At 39.0% G+C, this 24,177-nt stretch overlaps 1 protein-coding gene and 1 long non-coding RNA gene across 2 annotated transcripts; one reads left to right on the plus strand and one right to left on the minus strand.

Annotated features, from left to right (window-relative positions):
- The first annotated feature begins 2,455 nt into the window (after positions 1–2,455).
- LOC116253071 (uncharacterized) lies at positions 2,456–4,115 on the plus strand. The gene is made up of 2 exons (XR_004172388.2): positions 2,456–2,622; positions 3,586–4,115. It is a non-coding gene; the product is annotated as an uncharacterized LOC116253071 (long non-coding RNA).
- A 1,390-nt stretch (positions 4,116–5,505) lies between these two features.
- LOC116253663 (SUMO-conjugating enzyme SCE1) lies at positions 5,506–9,057 on the minus strand. Its single transcript, XM_031628598.2, has 5 exons — positions 8,886–9,057; positions 8,677–8,760; positions 6,342–6,494; positions 5,949–6,062; positions 5,506–5,867 (listed from the first exon to the last, which is right to left on the minus strand). Exons 1-5 carry the CDS (start codon positions 8,952–8,954, stop codon positions 5,805–5,807), a joined length of 483 nt encoding a protein of 160 aa, XP_031484458.1. The 5' UTR covers positions 8,955–9,057; the 3' UTR covers positions 5,506–5,804.
- Between the last annotated feature and the right edge of the window lie 15,120 nt (positions 9,058–24,177).

Consider the following 24,177-nt stretch of genomic DNA (forward strand, 5'->3'; position numbering starts at 1 on the left):
ATGATTGTTTGGCCGACCTTGCCCATTCATTCATTCATCGGCAAGTCTTCCAGCCAGCTGGAATCTGTTTATGGACATAAGGTTAATATCTAGAAACAAAATTTCGTCTCAAACTATAATTTGAATGAAGATTTCAGGTATAGTTTTGCTTGGTGTTTGATAGTCAGAAATAAATTTTGATTCCAGAATTCGAAATGATGCGTTTGATAAAATTCTTTGTTTGATAACACAATTCCAATTTCATGAAAAATGAAAATTTTAGTTTAAGAATTTGACATTTAGTTTCATTGGGTAGAGAATAGATCTGACCCAAGAAGCTCCAGGCTGGGATCAAACTTGGGCTAAGCCCACTTATCCTAATAAATAAATAAGCTGAGCTGGTTCCTTACGGGCATAAAACATTACTTAGAGGGAAACATGATGGACCAGCCTGTTACTCAATCAGGCCCAAAATAACAAATCGAGTCGAGTCGAGTCGAGTCGAGTCGAGTCAAGTAGGGCCAGGCTGGGCTGGCCTTCCGGTGGGTCCGGGCTTGTCGGTTGAGCCACACCTATATTATCAAAAAAGCTGCCCACAAAACCCTGTGAATGAAGGATGTTGGGCAGAAAGGTTGGGACTGTATGGCTTCCACTGGCCGGAGTCGGCCGCCTGAAAACGATGTCGAGTCTGAGTTTGGATCAGGTGATAGGGCTTGTAATTCGAAATCGACATCAGCACTTCCCACTTGGGGTCGGCCGAAAGAAGACCGATGAATCTGATGTCACTTGGTCTTAGCTCCACGGTGCCTCAGCTCGAAAAGGCAATATCAAAGTGCTCTTCATCATTCAAGCCCTCCTCTTTGTTCTTTTCCCATGTCCATATACATGCACCTCATTAATTAGAGGCGGCAGATATATACCTATATATATATATATATATATATATATATATATATATATATATAGTGGAGCCAATCTCATCTTAACTTGAATGATTTAGTCGGTACAACACCGACATCTCGAATAGGACCAACATTGAATATGATAAGGTTGTGGATTGGTATGAGGGGAAGAAATCCACTGGTTTTGAAGCATGTCTATGTGGGGAAGATGATTAGGTCCAGGGTGACCAGAATTAAGATACAAATCTTAACCTCTTTCAACTACTTGAAGGTCTATTAAGTTTACACCAACCGGTGATAGGCTCACTGTTTGAAGAGAACTTGTGTGGGTTCACACCCAGGCAAACAGGTCCAATTACTGTCCCGATCACCCGAGAGTGGACTGCACGCCCCCCCAACAGATCTTTATGACTCGCACACGCCTCGCCTTTTCAATATGCTTTCCTTCAACCCCCTTGACCTCTCCAGCTGGTGAAAACCTTTTCCGGTGTCCTTTTTACCGGTTCCGGCGGTTTGACCTCGCGCCAAAAGTCGCCTCTATCGGTCGTCAGAATTATGATGATGCCTTCCATTTGGTGGCAGCGCCTTTCCCAGTTGCCATTAGCACATGACCCCCAATTTTTGTCAAGTATTTGGACATGTAACTATAGTTGCCAAACTGGTTACCTGATTCGGATCGACAGATGATCGGGTCACTCAAACGAGTTTTAAAATAACTTAAGTAGAGTCGAGTCAAGAGCGAGTTGGACAGAGTCAGACCGTGACTCGGGCAACCTTGACTTGTGGCCAGGTTTTTTTTTAGTGACTCAAATGATTCCCGAAGGAAGTCGAATATCCATGCATTTCTTGAAAAAGGTGCATAATCCCAACTCCGGGTTCCTTCTTCTCGTACACACACACACCCAACTCCTGGGGCTGTTAAGGCTCTCTTCAACCTGCTCATGCCATCCATACACACATACACACACACCCAACTCTTAGGGCTGTTAAGGCTCTCTTCAACCTGTTCATCTTTGGATGGATCCATGCACACACACACATATCAGGTCAATTCGCGTTGGCATCCAAACATGATTGACCATTGATTCTTCCAGCTCTTAGTAAGAGAGCTGATTGGATTTCTAGGTTCACTCTAATATCTACCCACTGTCCATGCTTGTGGACAAAGGCGGAGCTAGAAAATTCTAGTTAAAGGTCACCAATAATAAAATTTCACTTTTTCAAGGAACACCAATATGTAAATGAAAAAAAAATTATTATAAAGTATTGACATGAAAATAAATATTTTTATATAATATGAAAATAAATATTTTTATAGACCTGTATGAGCAATTTCCCACACAATTCCAACACCTACCTCCGCCCTTACTAGTGGCGTACATGTCTTGTTCAGGCCACCAACAGTGTCTACTGTCTTAGTCAAGTGCTATGTCACAGTGGTACGCAAGTTTTGGTGGCGTACGCCGGTATGGCAATACCGGCACGCCGGGTACGTTTGGATCTGGTTTCGGGTCAAAACTAGATCCAAACCATATCATAATAACGTAAAACCTCTAGTCGCAAAGGGCTGACCTCCTTCTCCTCGACTTTGTTGTTCCTTTCCTTCCATCGTCAATGTGTTGGTGGCATCTTGCAGCAACCTTGGGCAGAGGCAGCGGACGGCGACGGCGGATGGACGGTGACCGGCAACGGCCGACGGACGGCCACTGGACGGCGACGGATGACGGCGGCAATGTTTAGGGTTTTGTTCTTGATGCCCAATATTGTGATTTACTGATTTTGTCTCTTTGAACCCTTGATTGATGGCTGATTTTTTGATCAAATAGTAAATACATGTTTCGGTTGATTGCATTGATGCCCGATTTTGTCTCTTAATGCCCGATTCGTTCTTCTTATTCTTCATTATTTTGTCTCTTGATGCCTACGGTGTCCAATATCATGTTTCTATTTTCTGCGTAAATACTGGTGTTCATTTTAGTTTATTTCCTGTTTCATAGTTCAATTTTTTACACTTACAAGTTCAATTTTTTGAATTAAAAATATATAATAATGACTAATTATAATATATCTAGTAGTCACCTTACCCGTACCAAGATTTACGAAAACACCTTACCAGTATCCGTACCCGCACCCCTTAATATTGTGACATAGGTCATGGGCCAACCCTCTTTAGACCCAGACAAGAATGACTTGCACCATTGACGTTGGATTTAGAGTTGGATATATTCAGAAGGTAACTGTGTGAAGGTGAAACAAAACCAGTTATACATCTTGCCCCCCTCCCATCTATAGAAGTCTGAAATCCAGAATAGATAAAAGGTGAAGGTGAATGAGTTTTAATCAGATGTTAAATCTGAAACTGATCAGTTATTCTCCAATTCGGATTGTTTAAATAGAATGCTCATACATTTTAAACTGAATTCAGATCTTAGAAGCCAGGTCTAGGCAAATTTGGACAACTGGTTGGAATTTGAGATTGTTGCAAATTGTAATCTCAAAATATAATCTCATTGCTGATTTGCCTTGTGAATGATACATGTGTATTACCACTTTGGCATTTCTATATTTTTCTAGGTACCTTTTGTTGGATTTGGTTGTGGAATTGTATTTATTTGAAGCTGCTGATTAGGGGTTGTTAGTTGTCTGTATAAAGGCATGTCTCTAATTTGATTCCTATGGGTGTTATATTTCTGTTTTATTGAAGGATGCACCGTTACTATCGCGTACAGCGACGCAGCTCAGGAACCCAAAGACAAGGGGAGTGAGGGAGCTTTCGGGCCTTGCTTCGGACGGTGGGATGAACCTCTCGCTCACCCGAATACGGACACAATGGGATTGATCCTAAACGGATGAATCTGCACCCAATCAGGATCCATATTGCAGCTTAATAGGTATTCCACGTTGAGAGATCTACCAGTTGAGTTGATGTGCTGTCCCGAATTTGAAATCTGTTTTCAGAAATGGAATAAAATCAAAGAAATAGCTGGATTGAGAGTGACCACATTAGTCCGGTAAATCTGGCTCCAAACAGACAATTGCACCCAAGAACCCGCAAAAACATCAGATTCCAATCAGATCCATATTTTTGTTTTTTTCTTGTTTTGCAAAGAAGAACATTTTGATGAGCCCAAATGTTGGTATCTTAGGCTCCTGTGATCAAAACTCGAACTAATAATGATGCATCCCAGAACAAGCACCAATGCTCGAGCCACATTGAGGTCGTTATTTTGTCAAGTGAACATCTTTTCAGGTTGATGTTTGACTACTGTTCGGATGATGCAGTAACATTGATGTTTGTGCTCCTAAGCACCAACTTCTGTAAGTCGGGAGAGCTTCAACCCTGCAACAGTTTCTGCTAGTATTAAGAAGAAGATCAGGGCAAATAAACGCACTGGTGATCCAGATAAACTTAACAACAGCAAGATAGATGATGGCAATAGATCTATTAACTGTTGATAGATCAAATGGGCAAAGTTAAACATGCTAAAGTTGCAATTATCATCGTCCTGTTTGAGGCTTCATTACGGAACCACCACGTTAAATTGGTTTCTGGTTGTCTCATTTTTATTTTTTTTTGCAACCTTATTGCAGAAATCATAAAGCATTGTCAATGCGCAACACCCTCTTCCCATCAATACCTATAAGTATGGCAATCCACTGCAAGAATGTACAGAGGCATCGCCGTCGCTAGTTTGTCAGGTAGAACTCTGATAAGGTAAGATATTCCAAATACATTTTGAAATTTAAAATGACCATAAACATAAGTAGGCACGTAATTTAAATTTTGATGAAATAGTGTTAGGTTAAATATAAATAAGTTTGAAGATATAGTAATGTTTTACATGTATATTTTTCCACTTTAACATAAAAGATGAATCTAAAATATTATGATTCTTTTTTAAATAAATGGGACATAAATTCCTGAGATACTTCATTTAAATATGCATTTTTTTGTTTTCAAATTTTTACCACGCATAGCCCGTTTGTGTGGAGGGGCCGTTCTGAGAAAACACCGTCGCAGGTACCGAATGCTTGTCGTGTTTCAACTCAGAGGCTTTTAAGCCTGACCCGTCAAGACTTTCACCATATTATAGCGCACACAAGCGAGTGAAATCACCCACGCGATAAAAACTTACTGAATAATGTAAATATCAAACATCTAAAAGCTTGTCATCTTTCTTGCCACTGAATTTGTTGAAAAAGAAAATTCACACGCTTTTTATAGAAATGAAATCCCTTCATCTTAATCACTTCAAGTTAAGACAATAATAGTAGGGCAGAAGTTCATCGACGAAAGTGCCCAACACAGCAAGTCATTCTTTTAGCAAGAAATTTAATTCACCTTTCCGGTTCTGGGCGAATAAGTGGACTACAGCCCATCGCCCAAACAACCAGCCCAAAGGCCTGCAAAAGTATAAGATCCATGGAAATCGAACTAGAAAAGCACTTCATGCGGCCCTAATCCAACCAGCGATGCTAGAAAATTAGCTTTCGGTGCCCCCATTTCATCTTGCCAAAAACATCACCTGCCACTTTTCGGAAATTGAAGCAGTGGACAAAACTACTTATATGGCAAATCATGAACGTGCAACACATCAGCAGAAGAGATGGGAGAACTCACAAGGACTAGAAGTTGCTAGTTGATAAAATCAAGAGCTCCAAAATGGAGATCCAGAAGCTACCCAATGGCTGTGTATATATAAATGTACATTGGTCATGGCTTTTGTCTAGAACAGAGTCATGGAACAAAGGCAAGAGAACAATATAGAGACGTCACCCATAAACCATATTGGTCAAGTCCGGGATAGAACAAAACAAACTTCAGTGGCACGACTTCCTGGACACACGGAACTTTGCATACATCACTGTTTGACTAATATCCATGTCAAGAACGGAAAGAGTTAAACAAGATTCACACATGGATCACACAAGTGATGGGTATTGCTTGGCCTGGAGCCTAACTCGTCTCTTGTATTCTGTCGGATCCTGCATGTTAAAGATCACCTGAGAGTCATCAGATGATTCGAGCTAACATATCAAAACCAACCCCAAGTGAAGAGTACAAACCTGGATAAAGAGATGATAACCATCAGTCTGAGCAGGATCTGCAGGATTTGGTTGATCCAGTAAATCTTGTATCCCAACAAGTATTTGCTTCACTGTGATAGCTGGCCTCCATCCCTGTGTAGAAGCAAGTAAAAGACAAAGCATTAGTAAATATCTAGCTTTCAAGATTTTATGAAAGCTGCGACCAGAATTGCAGTTGAAGAGTATTTATCTTATTCTAGAAATTACTGGTTTCATCAGCAACACCACACCAAAATCAGTCAAAAGACCCATGCCACCAACGAGATGGAGAGGTAATGATTGTAATCAACAAACTAAGCACCTGAGCTTTTGAAAAACATAGGTAAAAACCAAGAGACTGAGAATCATGAAACATGGAATGATTTCACTTACATAGTCCTCATTAAGAATGGAGAGGCACACAGTTCCGGATGGGTAGACATTGGGATGGAAAAAACCTGGCGGAAACTTGCACTTTGGTGGTTTGCTTGGATAATCCTCACTGAAGTGGAGAGTTAGAGGGAAAAAACCCCCCTCCCAATCAGTCTGCAAAATCAAGAGACAATGGTTATTTCGAAATGCCAACAGATTTTAGGAACTTCGAGAGGACCTCTTCACAGAAATTACACTGATATTCAGTTAAACAGCCTATCTAAATACTACAAGTGTGTGGATGATACTCATATCAATATAGACTATCCTCTGGTAAAAGCATATGTGATAATCTTCTCTTGCTTGGTGATCAAGCTACTTAGCCATAGTGCAGCTGCCAGCTGGTAAGGATGTATTGCAGGCTTCCACAATTTTGCAGATGGACTTATCTCAGATGTTGTCTTGTCAGAGTCGCAAGAGATAATCCACGGCTGCATTTTTTGTAATATCACTATGCTAAACTAAAAGGCCATGCCCTTCATTTCAATACCACTGTATGACAAAAACAATTCTGTTCCTTCACTGAAATGATTGCATGCACAAGAAGAACCAAAACTTATGCATCTGATCATGAACATACTTGTTGGTCATCCTCAATGGTGTAAGGGACAAACCTCTTGCAACTGTAAATCAAAACTCACCAGCTCTATCAGTGTACATGCAGTATGCACTCATTGAGCAACATTAGGTGACTGTCATAAGAAGCAAGATTCTCGCCTGGGCCTGATTCAGGTGATATGAGTATATCTAGTTATAGGTAACAATGCCACAAACAGCATACTGCATTCAACAGTATTATATGATGCAATATATTGCAGGGACAGGTGCTAAGACACGTACACCAATTTGGCTACATGTAATACATGGACAGAGATGAGCTACATGCGACATACTTTTTTAACCAGATCCAAGCATAACCAAGTATTGAATGTTGACAAGTTAAAGGCCATAATATTGCACACATGTATGCCGACTTGTGCATAGTGCATATGCATATTTGTTCAATCACGTAAACATTTATGGGTTTATGCTATATGTACCTGTCATAAAAAACAGTTCATGTTTAGCCCAAAATTACATTCTCCAACTGATTTATCAAGCACACTAAGTAGGTTGACATAAATTTATTGTCACAATCGTATAACTGACTGGTGAATGGATTTTGACTATCCTTTCTGTCATGGTTAATTTCATTTATTGTTAACCATCCATTTATTGATGATCACGTGGTTCCATTACTTCGATAACCTGGTTTTTCTAAATTATAATATGCTAAATTGCTAACTATCAAAGTAGAGCCAAAAGCTAATGCAATTTTACAACCACGAAAATAAACAAACAGATGACTCATAGAATAGACATTTGGAGGAAGACACTTACGAAAGTCTTGTCAAGCATAAAAGAAAATTCAGGTCATTTAGAGGTCTTAATCATATCTATGTGGTGCACATCCTAATTTAAAATGCCCATTACATACTGCAGGCATATTTATTATGACAAATGTATTAAGTTAGCGGCCCAATTGGAGCAACCATATTTATTCCAGTCCTGAAACTAAAGAGAAAAACTGGTAAAAAGTCCTTAGACCTAAGCATCAGTCTTCACCTTCTAATCAAGAGTACAATACTCTCAGCTGCTAAATCCACCAAACTTTTACATGGGACGGTTAATCTATCTATTTTCGAACAGATGAATACATGCCTGCTTCATATTCATCATGAACATTCATTAGTCCAGAACTCAGTTACATAGAAAAATAATGTTCTCAAATGAATACTGAATTCCATCCACCAAAGTCCACCTCCCTGGTGGACTATACGTACTGCATTACAGCATTAGCTCAATTCGCCTAGATAGAAACCATTTTGCATGGGTTAGATGCATTTCTTCCACATTTCCATTTTCTGGAAGAGTATAAAACAACTACCAAATGGATATGAACTACCTAATTATACAAATTTACAAAACGCAGCTAAGAAAAGAGAGGCACTTCTTTCGGAGGGCAAATTAGAAGAAATTTAGGGAAAAACATTCTGAATGAAAAAAACAAGTTAATGAAACAGTACGCAGCCATCGATTTCCAATAAGAAATGAGGCAAATAGATCATGAACTTTAGGCAGAACGCCCCTAAACGCAAAAGCTATAGCTCCATGATGTGCCCTCGTCCTCCAAGACTGAAAAAATTAGGGCACAGGAGCAAACCACTATCTTGAATCGAAGTAAAAACAACCAAGAAGTTAACCAAACGGGAAACAAAAGAAAGATCTATACTCATGTTCAGGAGAGACAACTAACCCCAGCTTTCCCAGGGATGGTGCAGTGCCAAACCATCAAATTGACAGTACCATCTTGCAGCGTCTCCGGCTTCGCTACAAAACCCTAATAACAGAAAAACAAAACCATCAAGAAACAGAAACGGAACCAAAGAAAGAAAACCATGGACCATCAAGTATCAGAAACAGAACCAGAGAGAGAGAGAGAGAGAAAGAAAGACAGGGACGGACATGGGGATGGTTCTTACGCCACGCCTTCCGCTCCTCGGCGAGTCGCGCACGAGCAATTCCTCCCGACATCTTCGCCTTCTTGTTCTTCTTCTTCTGCAGGAAAGAGGGAGAGAGAGAGAGAGGAAGCGGAGGAGGAGAAGAAGATCACGACATTCTTCGCCTCAGTCTTCCTTCTATTCGAAAATTTTGACGGAATAAAATATTTATCATCTTTATTTAGATGTGGTGCTAAATTTCCTCATAATTCGATCTATCCACCTCGACTTTTTATATACTTACAAAGTGGTGCTAATTGTTATACGAAAACAAAGAGTTATTGACCATGAGTAAAAGGTGTCGTAAAATTCTTCGATCTCTGGTGATGCACAACATCAATCTTTTTAATATTTACTCTCATTATCGATGCAGTGGACTCAATGAATGTCAAAAAGTTTTGGCGGCACTAATAAATCTCTCGCTTAGTAGAACGAGTGTTAGCGCAACAGTAGACAATCTAGGTTTAGTGTGCACCACCACATGAAAATGATCAGACTCAAATCCCATTCAATTAATAAAAGATTTCAAGAACTCAAGTAGATAATGGTCTACACCAGTTAGACAGTAACTCGCAGAGCTAGCGGGGCAATGCAACTTTACCCTCAACCAACCTTGCTCAACCAACCTTGCAATTTTGAGTTTTATCTTTTGTGTTTTAAACGCAAACTGATACCCCATCTGCAAATACCTAAAAGAATATGCTTTGCCTTGTAATTTTACTTCCTTTTACAAGTAGCGTTAAAATTACGCGATGTTTCTCTCTTTTATTATTTTTTAAGAAAATCGTGACTTACTGGTCCACGCACTTCTATTTATATTTTTTTCATCGCAGTTTGCGGCAACAATATTTCTGTCTGCTTCGCAACGGATCAACTTTCTTCCTTTTGTGGAAAAAATAGGTCCACTTATGCTGAAATGTGGATTTTCACTGAGTAAAAAAAAAAATGCATTGCTCGGAGTGGAGTATCTTGGAGTTGTATGAAAAACTGAAAAAGCGAATCAAATTGGGCAGTTGCCCACTCAGCGTTGGTTGATTGCCTAAATAGGTAGAAAAGTAGGAGTTGAAATACAATTTTTCCATATTTTTATATAAATTAAATGATTTTTTCAATTTACAAATAAAATTTTTATTTTTTTTTACAAATCTCCATTGCCCCTACCAGCTCTCTTGTGTTCGCCCTTGCATACGCTAAATTTGAATAATAAATAAAGCATATATAATAACTAAAAATAAAAAAGTAAAAATACTTTTAAAATAGCTAAGAGAATGAATAGTGTGTGATAATGTGGTATTCTTCTATTATCAAGTGAAACACATTGTATTTTTGGTAAAGGGTTATACGTACCTAAGGCTTTCATGAAATTTAGTTTTTGTATGTTTAAACAAATGGTTTGATGATCTCACTACAGATTTGAGATCTGCAATCAACAAACGGCCCCTAATTTGAATCCTGTGAATCATTAGGATCAACTTTTAAATGAGTCTTATTATATATTTAAATGAGTAAGAGGAGTATTTCATCACATTCAAATCAGAATCTCTCATTTTTTTCATCTATTGATTTATAATATCAAATCTGCTTTTGGTGTTTCAAAGTGATGCACCCACTATATATCAATTCGCATTTCGGTATTACAGAAAATTAGCGCTACAAGACGTTGAAACAAAGATTACCCACCTACCAGTCTCTGCCTCCTTTGTCAGCCAACCCCTCGCTGGACTTTTTTTATTTCTTAAAAGTGAAATAATAACAGCAACAAACAATTATTTCTTAAAAGTGAAAGAATAATAGCAACAAACAATGTTTTACTAGACTCATTAAGAAAATCAATTTTACAAAACCAGGTTTTTGAGAAACCATTTTCAAGGTATCGTCCAAACGCTACCTTACTAAATGACATGTTTTCTACAGCTATCAAGCGCCAATTGAAAATCAAGGAACCAATTTACTCCATTCTTCTTCTTCTTCTTCTAAAAAAAAGAAGAAGAAGAGGAACCAAACTGCCTCAGCTGCCGTGCTCGAGCGCCGATGAACTCACGAAAATCAAAGTCCGTGAGAATCAGAGAACCCGAGAATGCCAGGATACATTGTTGCTCGATTTCTTCTTCTTATTCGATACTCTCTATATTCTTTATTTTTTGTAAATTTTGTCTGCGTTCGGTTTTATGGTTGTTCTCGTTGTCCTTATTTCCGTCACATTTTTAAAAATCTGTTTCTATTCAATCCCATTCACAAACCGTTGGAACTCTGATCAGATTAATTTCCAGTTTTTCTATTCAATTAAAACCAAACCTTGGTAGCATCTTAGGCGACGGTCCACAGCTACGTTAAGTAGTGTTTTATAAAGGATGTTCATATTTTGTTTAAAATACTTTTTAACAAAAATTTACAAAAAAATTATACTTTTATGTATATGTATATAAGAAAATAAACCATGAGTCTAGATATATTTGTATCCCTAAGACAGCTCATCTGAACCATCTTGTCGCCCAAAAACTTTTTTTTTCTCTTTCTTTATTTGTCCCCTATGTCTTGTCGCGACTGAGTACCGGGTTCACCTTTTTATTTCGTGCCCTTTTTTCTCTAGTGTCTTTGCTTCTGCCTGGCTTTTTCTTGTTAGTAGTCTTCCAAACCCACAATCCATTCGTCTTCTTTTCCTCTTTTGTCCTTCCCCCCACCTGACTGCTTCCTGGGGTCATGTTTGGAGGCCGTGGCTCATTTCAGCTTGGTGGCGTATTTGAGAGGAGCGCAAAGTCTTTAGGGACACTTTCTCTTCGCTAGATTCTATGGCTCGTCTTGTGCAAGGAGATGTCCAGTTTGCCATTCGGTTGAAGCGCCGCTGTCCGTCTGCGGCTGGGTGACTGTGCCGCTCCGTCTTTTCTCTTTCTCTTATTTTTCTATACATTGTATTGTATATTTCTTCTTCCTGCTTTTGTTTTTACGGTTTATTTTTTGCGGATTGTTTTTGTACTTAGGGGATCTCTTGTCTCCAGATTTTGTTATATATTCTCGTTTTATCGACTCTTGCTCTCTCTCTTGGTGTCTCTACCATTAGAGCTGCAAAAACGGGGCAATTGTTTTCTTTTCAAGTGAAGTGACTGTGCCTTTACTTTTGCACTCTTCTCGCTGCTGCTTGCTTGCTAGGAAATACTAAAATCACAAGAGATACAAGTTCATATCTCAGAATGCAGCAGAAACACGAGTCCAATAAGTAGCTTTTAAAGCTTGACTGGGACGAGTTCTTCACAGAAAGAGCAGGCTTCAACTCGCCCGAGAAAGCACCGTTAAATTCAAACCCATTTACCTGGGAGAACTTCTCCCTGAAGCTGTAGTTATTCATTCTACAAGACTTGCTTCCATCCATTGTTCTTCATCCCATCTAGATGGCTTCATGTATGTAGACAAACATTTCACCTGGACATACATATATGGATGAGATATCCAGCTCGGATAAACATTGACTGCAGATGAACATTGGGCGGTTGATGGAAGCACCTCTTTCATTTGATCTGGATCTAAGAGACTAACACTGTTCGAACTGTAAAATTTAGCATGGGTTGGTGTTCATCTAAGAGGTCCTTTGCAAGGACACTCTGTGGGTGTCTTATGAATGCGCCCAAATATTAAGGCCGATTCGTAAAATATTAGAACTAATGTTTCATTAATCTGCCCCAACCTTTGAACAGCTTTATAGGGCATTTTCTACCAAACTACCCCTAAAGTTCTGATGATGACTAAGAGCATTTTCATTTACTGTTCAAAGTGATCTGAAACCTTTCATGATCTCATATCCCCACTTCCCAAAACCGAACCTCAAACCTGACATTTTGGTCATATATGATTATACACAATAGTAAAGTTTAGCATTTGTCTGGAGGCGAGTGGGGAAGACTCACTGCCTGGCAAAGTGCAAAACTTCTTACCCAACTCATTGTCACCTCAAGAATTGTTTCTAAGTAGTAACAATACGTTATTGCTCCATGCATCTGCCTTAAAAGTGAAGAAGATTCATGGAACATAACGTTAATGTTTCCAAATGGCTCCTGGCTTGCTTTTGGCGTCTCAAGAGTGCTTCCTCCACCATGCTTCAACTTGTATATGAGTGTCTTCTTTTTGTAACACAAGAACTTGATGTCCCTCGTGATATTTGAAATAGAGACTGACTACCTACAAGTTCTTCAAACATTCAATTTCTATATGACATCAAGGTATTAACTTTCAATCTATATATCTGGCTCACTGTGAATAGATCTCGAATCAAATCAGAACCCATCGTTAACCTGTGCTGGACGCCTGGGTCTATGCACTCAAGAGCACAAGGATTAGAATACAGGTCCGATAAACCATGCCCGAAATATAGAGGAACTAAATTGCATGGGCTGGATCTAATTCCATTTCTAGACTCATGATCTGAGTTGTGGTCTGAAACTCGGTCTCGCTAAAAAGTGGATCCAAGTTTGGGTACGCGAATGAACTTTTTTCTCTACCAGACTGGATTTGTACTATATTATGAGCACCAAATTTTCAAACTGAAATTAATCAACGAAGTTGTCTAATTAAATCTCCTTAGCTTAGCTTTAATCAAGGAAGTTGTCTAATTAAACCTCCTCAAAGCTGCAAGCCAGCCTTGAGCCCCTAAGGGCCAGAAAAGCCCATTATGGTTGGGCTGAACTCGGACTGGCCCCAGCCCATTTATGTATGGGCCAGGGCTTAAATGGGCTTTATCAGAGTTGAATTCTTTGTCTGATGCCCTAGATCCCAACTCGCTCCAATTTCAATATATCACCATTAATGGATTGAATCTCAGCTTTCAAATTCTCAATCCAATTTGCTAATGCATGTTTCAGCTCACATAATTTTTATCAATTTAAAATACAATGCAGCCTTATTGTCATTAGGTATTTATGTTTTTAATACTCAAATTAAGTCACCCCACTATGTCTCGGAAGCTGGTTATGTAAGCCGTGCTGGTGCACAAAATTTCATGCACCTGCACTGTTAATAATGAAAATGTTCCTATTTAAATTTAAAGGAAATAAAAAAGAGTGAAAGACTCAAAAGGATATTTCTTTTTCAATAATTTCAAAATTGTCTCCCTTTTTCTTTTGGCATATGTATGTTGCGTGCACCGAGCGGCGCATGCAACTCTGTCTCCTTTGTCTCGCGCCTAAGTGAGACCCTCTACAGCCAACTGGTACTTGCAGGAAAACTCCTTGTATGATTTTGTAGGCAAATGTGAAAACACGATAACTTCGTAGATGAATTATTAGACAAGATGGATTAACTTTGTATCCAAATGTGAAAACACGATAGCTTCATAGATGAATTATTAGACAAGATGGATTCAGTAATTAAAAACTACAGGCCATCGAGCCACCTTTATCAAGTTCTTCCACTTATTCTGCAATCTGTGTAAAAGTAAATACATTATATTCGTTGATCAATTTTCTATTCTCTCAAATGGCACTTGCTTAGGCCTGTACGAGGACATGAAAGAAAGAAAAGAAATTCTGTACCATTCTTTCGGATGTTGGATCCCCATAAATTAATTAAGTCGAAAGTATAAACTGCTCCTTCCTTTCACATCTTCTTCTTCTTCTTCTTTTCGGGGCTTCAAGTGTGAACAGGTCAGTTTAGAATCAGCTAATTAAGACATAAGAAACTCCAACTCCATGCCAGATTGTCTTGGTGCAGCCGGACAGTAAAGCTTTTATTGGCATTTTTTCATCTTTACTAACATTTATTTAGCGTTACTTAATTAATGACAAGCTTTACAATTGGACGATCACTTGAGCTAACTGCATCAAGCAGGTTCATCCTTAATTAGTTTTCCCAAAATGCAATGAAACTTCTTTCCGCATCATGACTTATCATGCCGTGACAAACTGATTAATGCCGTCGGCGTGGTTTTGGGTGAGCGAAAGGTCAACAATCCACTGCTTAAAAAAGATGCTCGAAGGCCCCCCATCTCTCTCCAACCCAAATTCCTCGTGCCTCTAGGGTACTAAGCTGCTCCGGTGTCATCTATGGTATTAGTATATCCTTCAACTTAGGTTCCATCTCTCACCGCTTAAGATGCAAAGGAACCATCGGCATGGTTGACAACTGTTTAACCAACAACATAAATTTTTGTTGTTGTTAATGCATATATAGTAGTTGTTAACTAGATTGTTATAATAGTTGATCCTTCTAAACTTCATCAACTGATTAGGCTTCTAATCAACAGTCCTTTTAAATATTGACATTTAAGGGAGGGGCACATGGGTGGATTAGTTGGATCAACCTAATGCCACTTCCTAGCTGGCTTTCACGTCCTTCTCCTTTGGCTTCAAAGCAAAGAGTCCTCCAATATGAACAGTGTTTGGTACATAGTCTGCAACAGTAAAATAAAATAGCCTGCACTCTGCAACAGTAAAATAAAATAGCCTGCAACAGCGGAATATAAAGTAGATATGAAAGCGCCATGTGGGGATTTACTCTTTTTATTGCATCAAACTTTTTCTCTGTAAATGATGAGAGAAAGAAACCATTTTCTTTCCTTTTTTTTTCCCCCACTTTAATGTGGTCATCATTGCCTGTTATACTCATTTCTTAGTGTTATAGCCTTCAACTGTTACCCAATGCCTGCTAAGAAAGTTTCCTTGTTAACTTTCCGATGAAGGATGCATGGATTGGCCGTTTGGCTGTTGACCTTTCTTAGTTAACCAACTAACTCTATTATACAAAAGCTTTCTCAAGTCTTTAGAAAGTATTGCAAAATCAATCATGCGGATAAAATACTCTTAGTTTTATATGACAATTATTAGAAACACCAATCGCGTCCGGTGTCCACTTCAGTTGTCTTATTCCAATTGCTTAGGGATGTCAATTACTTATAGGATTCAAATCTGACATATTCTTTACCATATCCAGCTTATTTGATTGTTCATGCCTGCACATACCAATTTCTTTGCAATAAAGGTGCAGAGGCTATCTCCTAGCAAACTGTTCGTTGGAACCATCGGGTGTTCACGTTCATATCTGAATTAAAATTCAGAAATCAATTAACAAAGTTTATATTATATCAAATTTAATTAATGTTAAAGTCACAATCCAAATATGATCCAAATCCATCTTTTAGATTCACATCCAAATCTGAATCTAACTTTTAAATACACAATTGAATCCAAACTGTATTTTGACACGTTAAGACCGACTTTCAGAATGTACAGATTTGATATTTTTATAACAGAACCTGAATCTTGATCTGAATTTGAATATGGTCGGAGATTTAAAAACGAAACCAGTTGGATGTTAATGGTATTTCTTAAATCCAAAATCAATCTTTTCTCGATCTAATCTTAAATTTTCTTTCCTTATCGGACTTTTTTGACTCAAGCAGATTCAGTTAGATATCCTATCTGAATATAATCCATCGACGTTCCTACTTGCTGGCTGGAAAACTATAATGTTGCTTCAACTTTGTGATAAGAGGCGTAGACGCCAATTCTGGAACCTTTCAACTGTCATCACATGGAAAGCCTTAATCTGACCGCCCAAATCTGATGCTCAACATTGCTCGTGAACTGATTAAATATTGGAGCTATGTATATGTTCTCATTTTAAGTTCAAAAGGAAAAAAAAGTGATATTAATGAGAAAAGGCCCACCTAGCTGTGATATAAAGCTACTCAAATAATTTGCAAGTGGAAACAATTGCGAGCTTCCATGATGAACGCACCGGGCCCGTCCATAGGTCGTTTGTAGACTATAAAATATTTGATAGAGAAAGTTCATTGATCAATTCGATTAGTTCTATTATTAATGCTGGAGGCAGCTTGTTATCATCTAATTAGGAGGAAATCATCTTTGTGTTCAAACAGCAGATTTTCTGCCTATTTTTATGATCAGTAACTTTCTGGTTAACTAAAGACACTATAATATATATGTAACGGTATAGTATAAACAATTCAATTTATGAGCATTATATATATATGTGTGTGTGTTTCTCCGTAAAGCAACTGTGGAGGTCCACGATATGTGCTTGCCAAGCCATGAATAGCTGTTGCCAATTAATCCGCCATGAAAAAGACTTGCCCCGCCATCACTGAAGCTTTTCTTTTTCTATGGGTGCATGATCACACAAATGCACGTGTATGCAATGGTGAAGCCAGAAATTTTTAGTTAAAGGACATTATTTTAGAAATTTTAATTGTTTCCTAAGGGGGTGGCACCAGTATACATAAATAAGCAATTATTTGTAGGCACATGTATGAAGATAAACAAAAATTATAGGACTGGTGTGGGCAACTGCCTACACCAGCTGATGTATGGCTCCGCCACTGCATGTATGCATACATGTGCTTTGTGTGCACCACTGTATGTATGTGCTTGTATATGCAAAATTATTGACTATCATCTCGGCAGCCGTCTTAGTTCGATCCCCAAAGTTGGTGATTAGTCCAACAAGTCCCTCATACACCTAGAGAAATATATTGTTATAGGATCTTTAAGCTAAAAGATTTCAAATGCCCCTTAATTGGGATCAACTTGTACAACTAAAAGAAAACAAGTCACCTAGAACGAAGTTCCTGAAACATTGAAAGCTAGTTTAGTTTAATATACATAAACAAAGTATGTGCACCTTACGTCCCTAAGCAAAAGATATATATGCGTCTGTTTAGTGCAACAATATCATCAACGAGACGTAAAATACTGCAAAGCATCTTGATTGTCGAGAACGTTTAGCACTTGAAAAGTCTTGATAAAATCATCAACGATATCTATGCATGGCCGGGTGAGTCCTACGTGTAAATTGAAGCATGTGGAGATCTCGCTCAATACTGATATAGCTTTGGCTATCGCCAGGGTGGTGGAATTAATTCTCCCGCTCACTGACCCGCATATCAGTGCATGGTGCTATAAGATCTCAAACCAACCAAAATTTACACGACCATTAATTGAATCTGCGTTCTGGAGCGAAATGTCTTATCGAAGCTAACAAAACCACTTGGTAGCTAGAAGTCGTGGTTGAAAGAGACTTTTCTTTTATTTTTATGCGAAAGGACTTCATCAAAGCTAATATTCTGCTGCATGTGACTGCCGATGTGATGTGAGAGAGAAGAGAGAGAGTGCCGTTGAACAATTTATGGAGTTGTGGGGGTGCACATTTCCGCATGTTTAGATGCATAGCTGGGCATTACCCAAAAGTTTTTTGTGTCTGGAAGCTTGTGTTTGATTATTCCTTGATATAAATGAAAGGAAACACATTGTATGTACATGAAGAATCTATGTGCATAAAAGTCTTCACAAGTGAAGAGCATGTGGTCCTTTTGATCCATAATATCATGAGATCGATTAGAGTACAAAAATCCAGCTCACACAATCCAACATGTTGCATGCTCCCATTCATTCATTATGAATGCATGAACATAAATAATCTCTTCCTCCCTTTCTTTCTCTCTTTCTAAAAGCAACATTTTTGTTCTTCCTTTGCACGAGTCCCATTCTCTAAGGATGAGAGAGATGATCTGGTACATCAGTACCACTGTTAACAGTCGCTTCTGCTCTAAAGAAGACAGATGATCTGAGGATCCCTCGTGCAGCTTGCCTGAACCGATCCAAACTTCAGGACCACCGTGCACCATGGTCCATGGTCCATAGCTTTGGGGTCCATGAACGGACCACACTGCCCGGACAAGGTGGTCACCAGCAAAAGCCAAATAATACAAATTATTTATAGCTTCAAATAGGCATATCATGATCTTGTGATTCTTCGAGCATGTTTGGTAAGAATAGATGGGGGAGTTTTGCTTTTCCATTCCGCAAAATGGGTGGAGTACAAGCGAACATGTCTGTACTCTTGTATGCTTGCTCCATGTGCCACATAGTTGGCTGACTCACCGAGTTGGCTCAGGAATCACCCCAGTCAACCTGGCCACAAGTCAAGGTTGGTTCGGCCCAACTCACCCCTGACTCGGCCTGGACTCATCTTGACTCATTATCTTAAAACTGGATTGAGCCAACGAGTTCAAGTCAACAAGTCAACTCGCTGACCTAGTCATTAACCGATCCGAGTCCAAGTTATGGGTTTGCCAACTTTGTTGTGCCATGTAACAGGTATGCGTTAGAAAGAAACCCGAATGTTCCGCCTCAAGAGTTCAAGTCAATGCTTGGGGGCTAAATGACCAAAAAATGAAGAGAATGAAAAATAAATGAATAAATAAAAGGGAGACCCTTATGAGGACAAAATTGGATACTTTTCAGGGAAGGATTAATTAACTAGCAAATTCTTATCGAGCCGAGGATGACTACATTTCTTCTTTTGATGGGTGCCTTAAGAGTACTTAATGAAATTCAATGCACGTTACTTTGGCGTAATTGGCACAGAAGGGATCACCAAATATACTTTATCTAAGTATTAGCATAACCTCTTTCCAAGCATAGGTAATAATATTCTTTCTAATTAGAGAGGACGGGATTCTAGGGGGTTTAGTCAATGCATGCAGTTATAATAATCCAAATGCAAAACTGTGGAAGTGATGGAATAAAAGGTGATGATAGAAAAAGGCATCGTCCAGAAAGAAAGAATGGAATAAAGTGGTAGCTCAAAAGCATGTGCCAGCATGTGAGGCAAAGTTCCACATGCCATCGTGCCCATTCGGCAAAAGCCGGCACGAAGCCTTGCAGCCAAAGAAAAACATGGAAGTAGAGAAGAAAGTAAGTATGTGCGTGTAATATATATATATATATATATATATATATATAGAGAGAGAGAGAGAGAGAGAGAGAGAGAGAGATGTCTTGAATGGCTCTTTTATTGGCCTAATTTGCTTCCGCCATAGTTGCAGTAGCCCAAATTCTACCTTCTCCAACCCTGGTCTGGGCTAGTGTCTATGGAGGTCTAAGAAGGGCCGTATTAGTTTCTTCTCCCTTAAAATAGGCTATGTCTCCAAGGCCTAACAAGTAAGATTGCTGTCCTTCCGAGTCTCGATTCCAAGTTTGCATGCTCATGTAAAACCTGTATATTTTGTTACAACTTTGTGGAAAATAGTTAAGGATGAATATGTCAGGCATCCGTAGCAAACATTTGTGCATTAGCCATTGGAGCCGGCAAGCACTTTTAGGAAGTCTCTGTTGCATGGCAGGGAGAGCTGAGGAGTTTCTTATGAGGTTCATTTATCTCGGCGTCATTCGGGGGGTCCAGTAACAGGTTGCAACACATAACATGACCTTTTGAATCTCAATATATTGTTTTGCTACATAAATCTAACCCCGTAGATCTGATTTACATGATCGATTCGAAAAAAATTAAAACTGTTCAATTCTACAAATACAACCGTGCAATTTTTTGGGTCACTCACATTTTGAATTTCTGGTGAGCAACTGGTCATAAAAAAGCTTGAAGACCCCTTATTTTCTCTACTCGTAGGGACCTATATTGTGTTGGGGCCTCTGTGAGGTATGGTGTTCTTGTCAACTTGAGTGTCGCGATCCCACCATATACACTACAGGATAATAGCATCTCATGAAAATCAAACCGATGACATGCCTTACATGTGACCACTTACTCAGCCAGCTATGCTATGTGCTTTGGAGTATCAACATTTTTGCATTCAATCTCATTAAAAACCTTTCTAAGTACAAAAGCCTAGTCGATCAACACGTTTGTTGAATTGGTAAAGTGAAATTTATCCGATCGAGTTAAAAAGTTTATTACCAGAGAAAATTGCATGCCCTCTTCGTGATTATAAAAGTTCCACTCGAATCTTGAAAGTTTCAGTTGATCTTCGTTTCTTAATTGCCCCACACAAGAACCAGCTTCCCTTCGCGGATCTAATGTTTTGCAGGGAAAAGGCATTGGTCACGTATTGATGTATTTTACTTTGAGAGGGGAAGCGTTCTTAGTTGCACTTCTAGCGATTGTAGGCTCAAAGAAGGAATTTGACGCTTCACTTTAATTTAACTCAGAGGCCTCAATTCCGTCAAGGTCTGCCAAACCTTTATCGGCAGAAAAAGAAAGGTCTGTAATAGCCTAAGAGGAATTGAAATCAACTGTATATATATATTCTCTGTAGCCATATAATTATTTTTTTATTTTGTATAGCTAAACCCTGTCATAAAGGGTGTCATTCGGCAACATCTAGCATACAACTATTTCAGTTTTATATATATATATATATATAATAACTAACAAAATTTAAAACTATCACTGAAAAAAAGAAAAAGAAAATAGTAGTACCATGAAACTATCAACTAATTCCTCTGTGGCTGTATCCAAAGTTTTAATTTTTTCAGTGAAGCTCCAGAAGTGGACATCGGGGAGGGAGGACGCCGGAGACGTCAAGATGTCAATCGGAGAGCTGGTTGTTGGGGAGTGAGGCTGAAGCCGGCCACCGGTGAAGAAGCGCCGGGTCCCACCTCCCACATCCCGGCCCGCACTCGGAGGCGGCAACTGTCCCCTCCCTCCCCTAACGGAACAAAAAGCAAGCGTAACGGGGCGGTAACTGGTAAAGAAACAGAGAGTCCGGATCCGGATCCATATCCGTATCCTAGCTCAACGGCCGCCATACCCTCTCCGTTGGCTCCCGTCGGTTGAGGACATTTTTGTCCTTTTCGATGGGAATTTAACGGTCCTAAATCCTATATTCTTATGCAGATCAAATTTCAATTCCCCACCCATTTTTTTACCTGAATCCGTGAAATCCATTCCCCTTTTCATCATTTTACAATTTTCAGTTCAACAAAAACAATTTAGCCTGAGGTTGGACTGGCTTTTCTGAAGGCGTGTTTGATTGATGACATCAGACAAGTTTATTGCAATTAAATCTTTTATCCATACGTTTAAGAGGGGCAAGAGTCTTTCCTTCTTTTCATAAATATAATGTCTCCGCTTATCAAACAACATATTAAATTACTTTCAGAATGCAATTGATGGTATATGAAGGCCTTCCAAATAAACTTAAATATATATGAAAAAAAAAAAGTAAAAGAACTTGTCTTTACTGCCACTTGTATAAAAAGAATCGTAAATATATACTTTTTTGTGGCAGTTCAGGTGTTGCATACTTGCACATGGCAAGCAAGAGACGAGTGTCCGTGGATCTTTGCACTGGAAAACAAACAGAACGAGACGTCGGAAATGTGCTCACAAGGCATCGGGACAAACACAATATTGAGAATTTGAGACTCTTAAATTGGGGAGTTCAATATGTTAAAAAGAAAAGAACAATCGGTCTCGTTTCCTTCTATCAAAGCAAATGAGTACTGTGCATTTTTATTCCTAAGTTTTGGAAGAGACTTTGCTAAATCCGGCTAAATGGGCAATTGGGTAGCCGGATTTTTAGCAGATTCAAATTATTGTAAAGGGAAAGAACAATCCCCAATCGATCAACCGACTTCACACAAATACCCGATTTGATTTGGATGTAAAACCCCACAAAAAAAAAAAAAAGTTCCGAGCTCCATAAAACAACCATGCTTTGATTACCAGTTTGACAGATCCCATCTAACCCCATTCACCATCCGCAGTGGAGTATTAAAGAAGAAAAACAGTGAGTTTTTCCTTTTTCTATCAAAGGAAGTGCGTGAAAATTAAACTTCAGATCTCTCTTTCTTAGGTTGCTTGTCTTGTATGCTATCCCCAAGCAAAGCTGCTTGCTTGGTTCTGTTGGAACAATTCTCTCACGCACGCACGCACACACACACACACACCAAATTTTCAGTTTGCCTCGTGTAACGTCTCGTACAGCCCACGTTAGAAAGAAGACGGGATCCCTTAGATGGCACCTCTGTCTTCGGACTCTTCGTCTTCACGCATAAGTCAGAATGCTGTCAGCCTCTCTGAGAGAGAGAGAAGTCCGTAGCTGAAGAGAATCAGACTGAGCTTTGACCGCTGTTATGAACTTAATGGTTCAGAACTTTCATAAATACTCGAAACATGTTTTGTCACGAGAAATTTAACACGACAAAGCAGCTGGCGTTTCTTGAGCAGATAGTTGCGACTTGAACATATCTTAAGACTTGGATTTGTTGACAATTGAACGAAAGTACCTCGTTCACATGCCGTCCACAAACTCCCGTTGAAGACGACAAAATTTCTCTTAAACAAAAAAAAAAACAATCCACTTGGAAAACGAAAGCTCGAATGAAATCCGGGAACCAACTTTCATATTTTTAATGCCAAAATTCGATTTGCTTCCGACTTCACTCTGTTTTCTAGAATTTAATTAGAAACAGTCGGTTTCCCGCTTCCATTTCAGGGTAATTGAAAGTTGAAACCGCACCAGCCCAAAGCAAATCTCTGTAAAATGCAGAAGAAAACTATCCGGAACATAATGTTCTCATTCTTGGCACCGGAAAAAGCTACTTCAAACTTTGTTTTATGGGAACCAGTCATGTTTATGAGATTGGAATCAGTAAAGTTTGTAAAAGAGCTACAGCCTTTCTTTCACGCCAACAGGAAAGTTGGGTGTCAGCAACTGAAAGAGACTTCTTCGTCTGTCAAGTTCACCGATTTCGTTTTCTCGATTGAACGAAACGTTGGTAGCTGCGGGAGATTTTCCCTTTTCGCCTTCCAATATTCTTCTTACAAATTTAACGGAACGGAAATGACAGTGAAAGACCCTTGCTTTTCTTTTCTACAAAAAGAAAAGGACCCATCGAGTCGAGTTCTGTAAGAGAGGGTAGTCACTCTCAGAAGGGGCCCTGTTGCTGAGCGTTCTGCTTTCTTAACAAGGAGAGCAGACGAAGAACGATCTGCTCAAGCCTCTAATATATTTTGTTTCAACCTCTTTGATTCATCTAAATCGAGCTGCACATAAGAATGAATGAAGTATTAATTTCAGCATTTAAATCATTGATATCGAATCTTTATGTGCCATTTCGCGTACCCAAGCTCCAGTAAGTTTTTGGCTCGTAATTAAATTGGAATGTAACTATGTAAGCACATGTGACGGACATAATAGATCGGAAACCATTTTTAATCGATATTGATATATCGTGCATCTACTGACAGGAGTACAAGTCATCCCCACGATCTGGGTCTGAACTTGGGGATCTTCTCCACAGAAGTAGCTAAAATTGTTGTCATCTGAAAGATTATTTTTAGCTGAAAACTGTATTTGAAGGTTGAACTCAGAAAATTTGCCAAAGAAAATGATCTGCACATCTTGAAACGCACCTGTAATTTATTTTTGGAAATCTATAAGAGCTACAGCATTCTTCATATTCAACGCTTCTCTTTCTCTAAAAACTAGTCTAGTGAGTCAGATTTAG

Source organism: Nymphaea colorata, chromosome 4 (assembly GCF_008831285.2).
Source record: "Nymphaea colorata isolate Beijing-Zhang1983 chromosome 4, ASM883128v2, whole genome shotgun sequence".
Taxonomy (NCBI): domain Eukaryota; kingdom Viridiplantae; phylum Streptophyta; class Magnoliopsida; order Nymphaeales; family Nymphaeaceae; genus Nymphaea; species Nymphaea colorata.

Excerpts from the sequence above, each read along its gene's own strand:
- LOC116253663 (XM_031628598.2), bottom strand. The coding sequence starts at position 8,954 with ATGTCGGGAGGAATTGCTCGTGCGCGACTCGCCGAGGAGCGGAAGGCG. Across the intron at positions 8,761-8,885 it reads GGCGTAAGAACCATCCCCAT|GGTTTTGTAGCGAAGCCGGA; the intron begins GTCCGTCCCTGT and ends TTCTGTTATTAG. Across the intron at positions 6,063-6,341 it reads CCATTCTTAATGAGGACTAT|GGATGGAGGCCAGCTATCAC; the intron begins GTAAGTGAAATC and ends GCTTCTACACAG.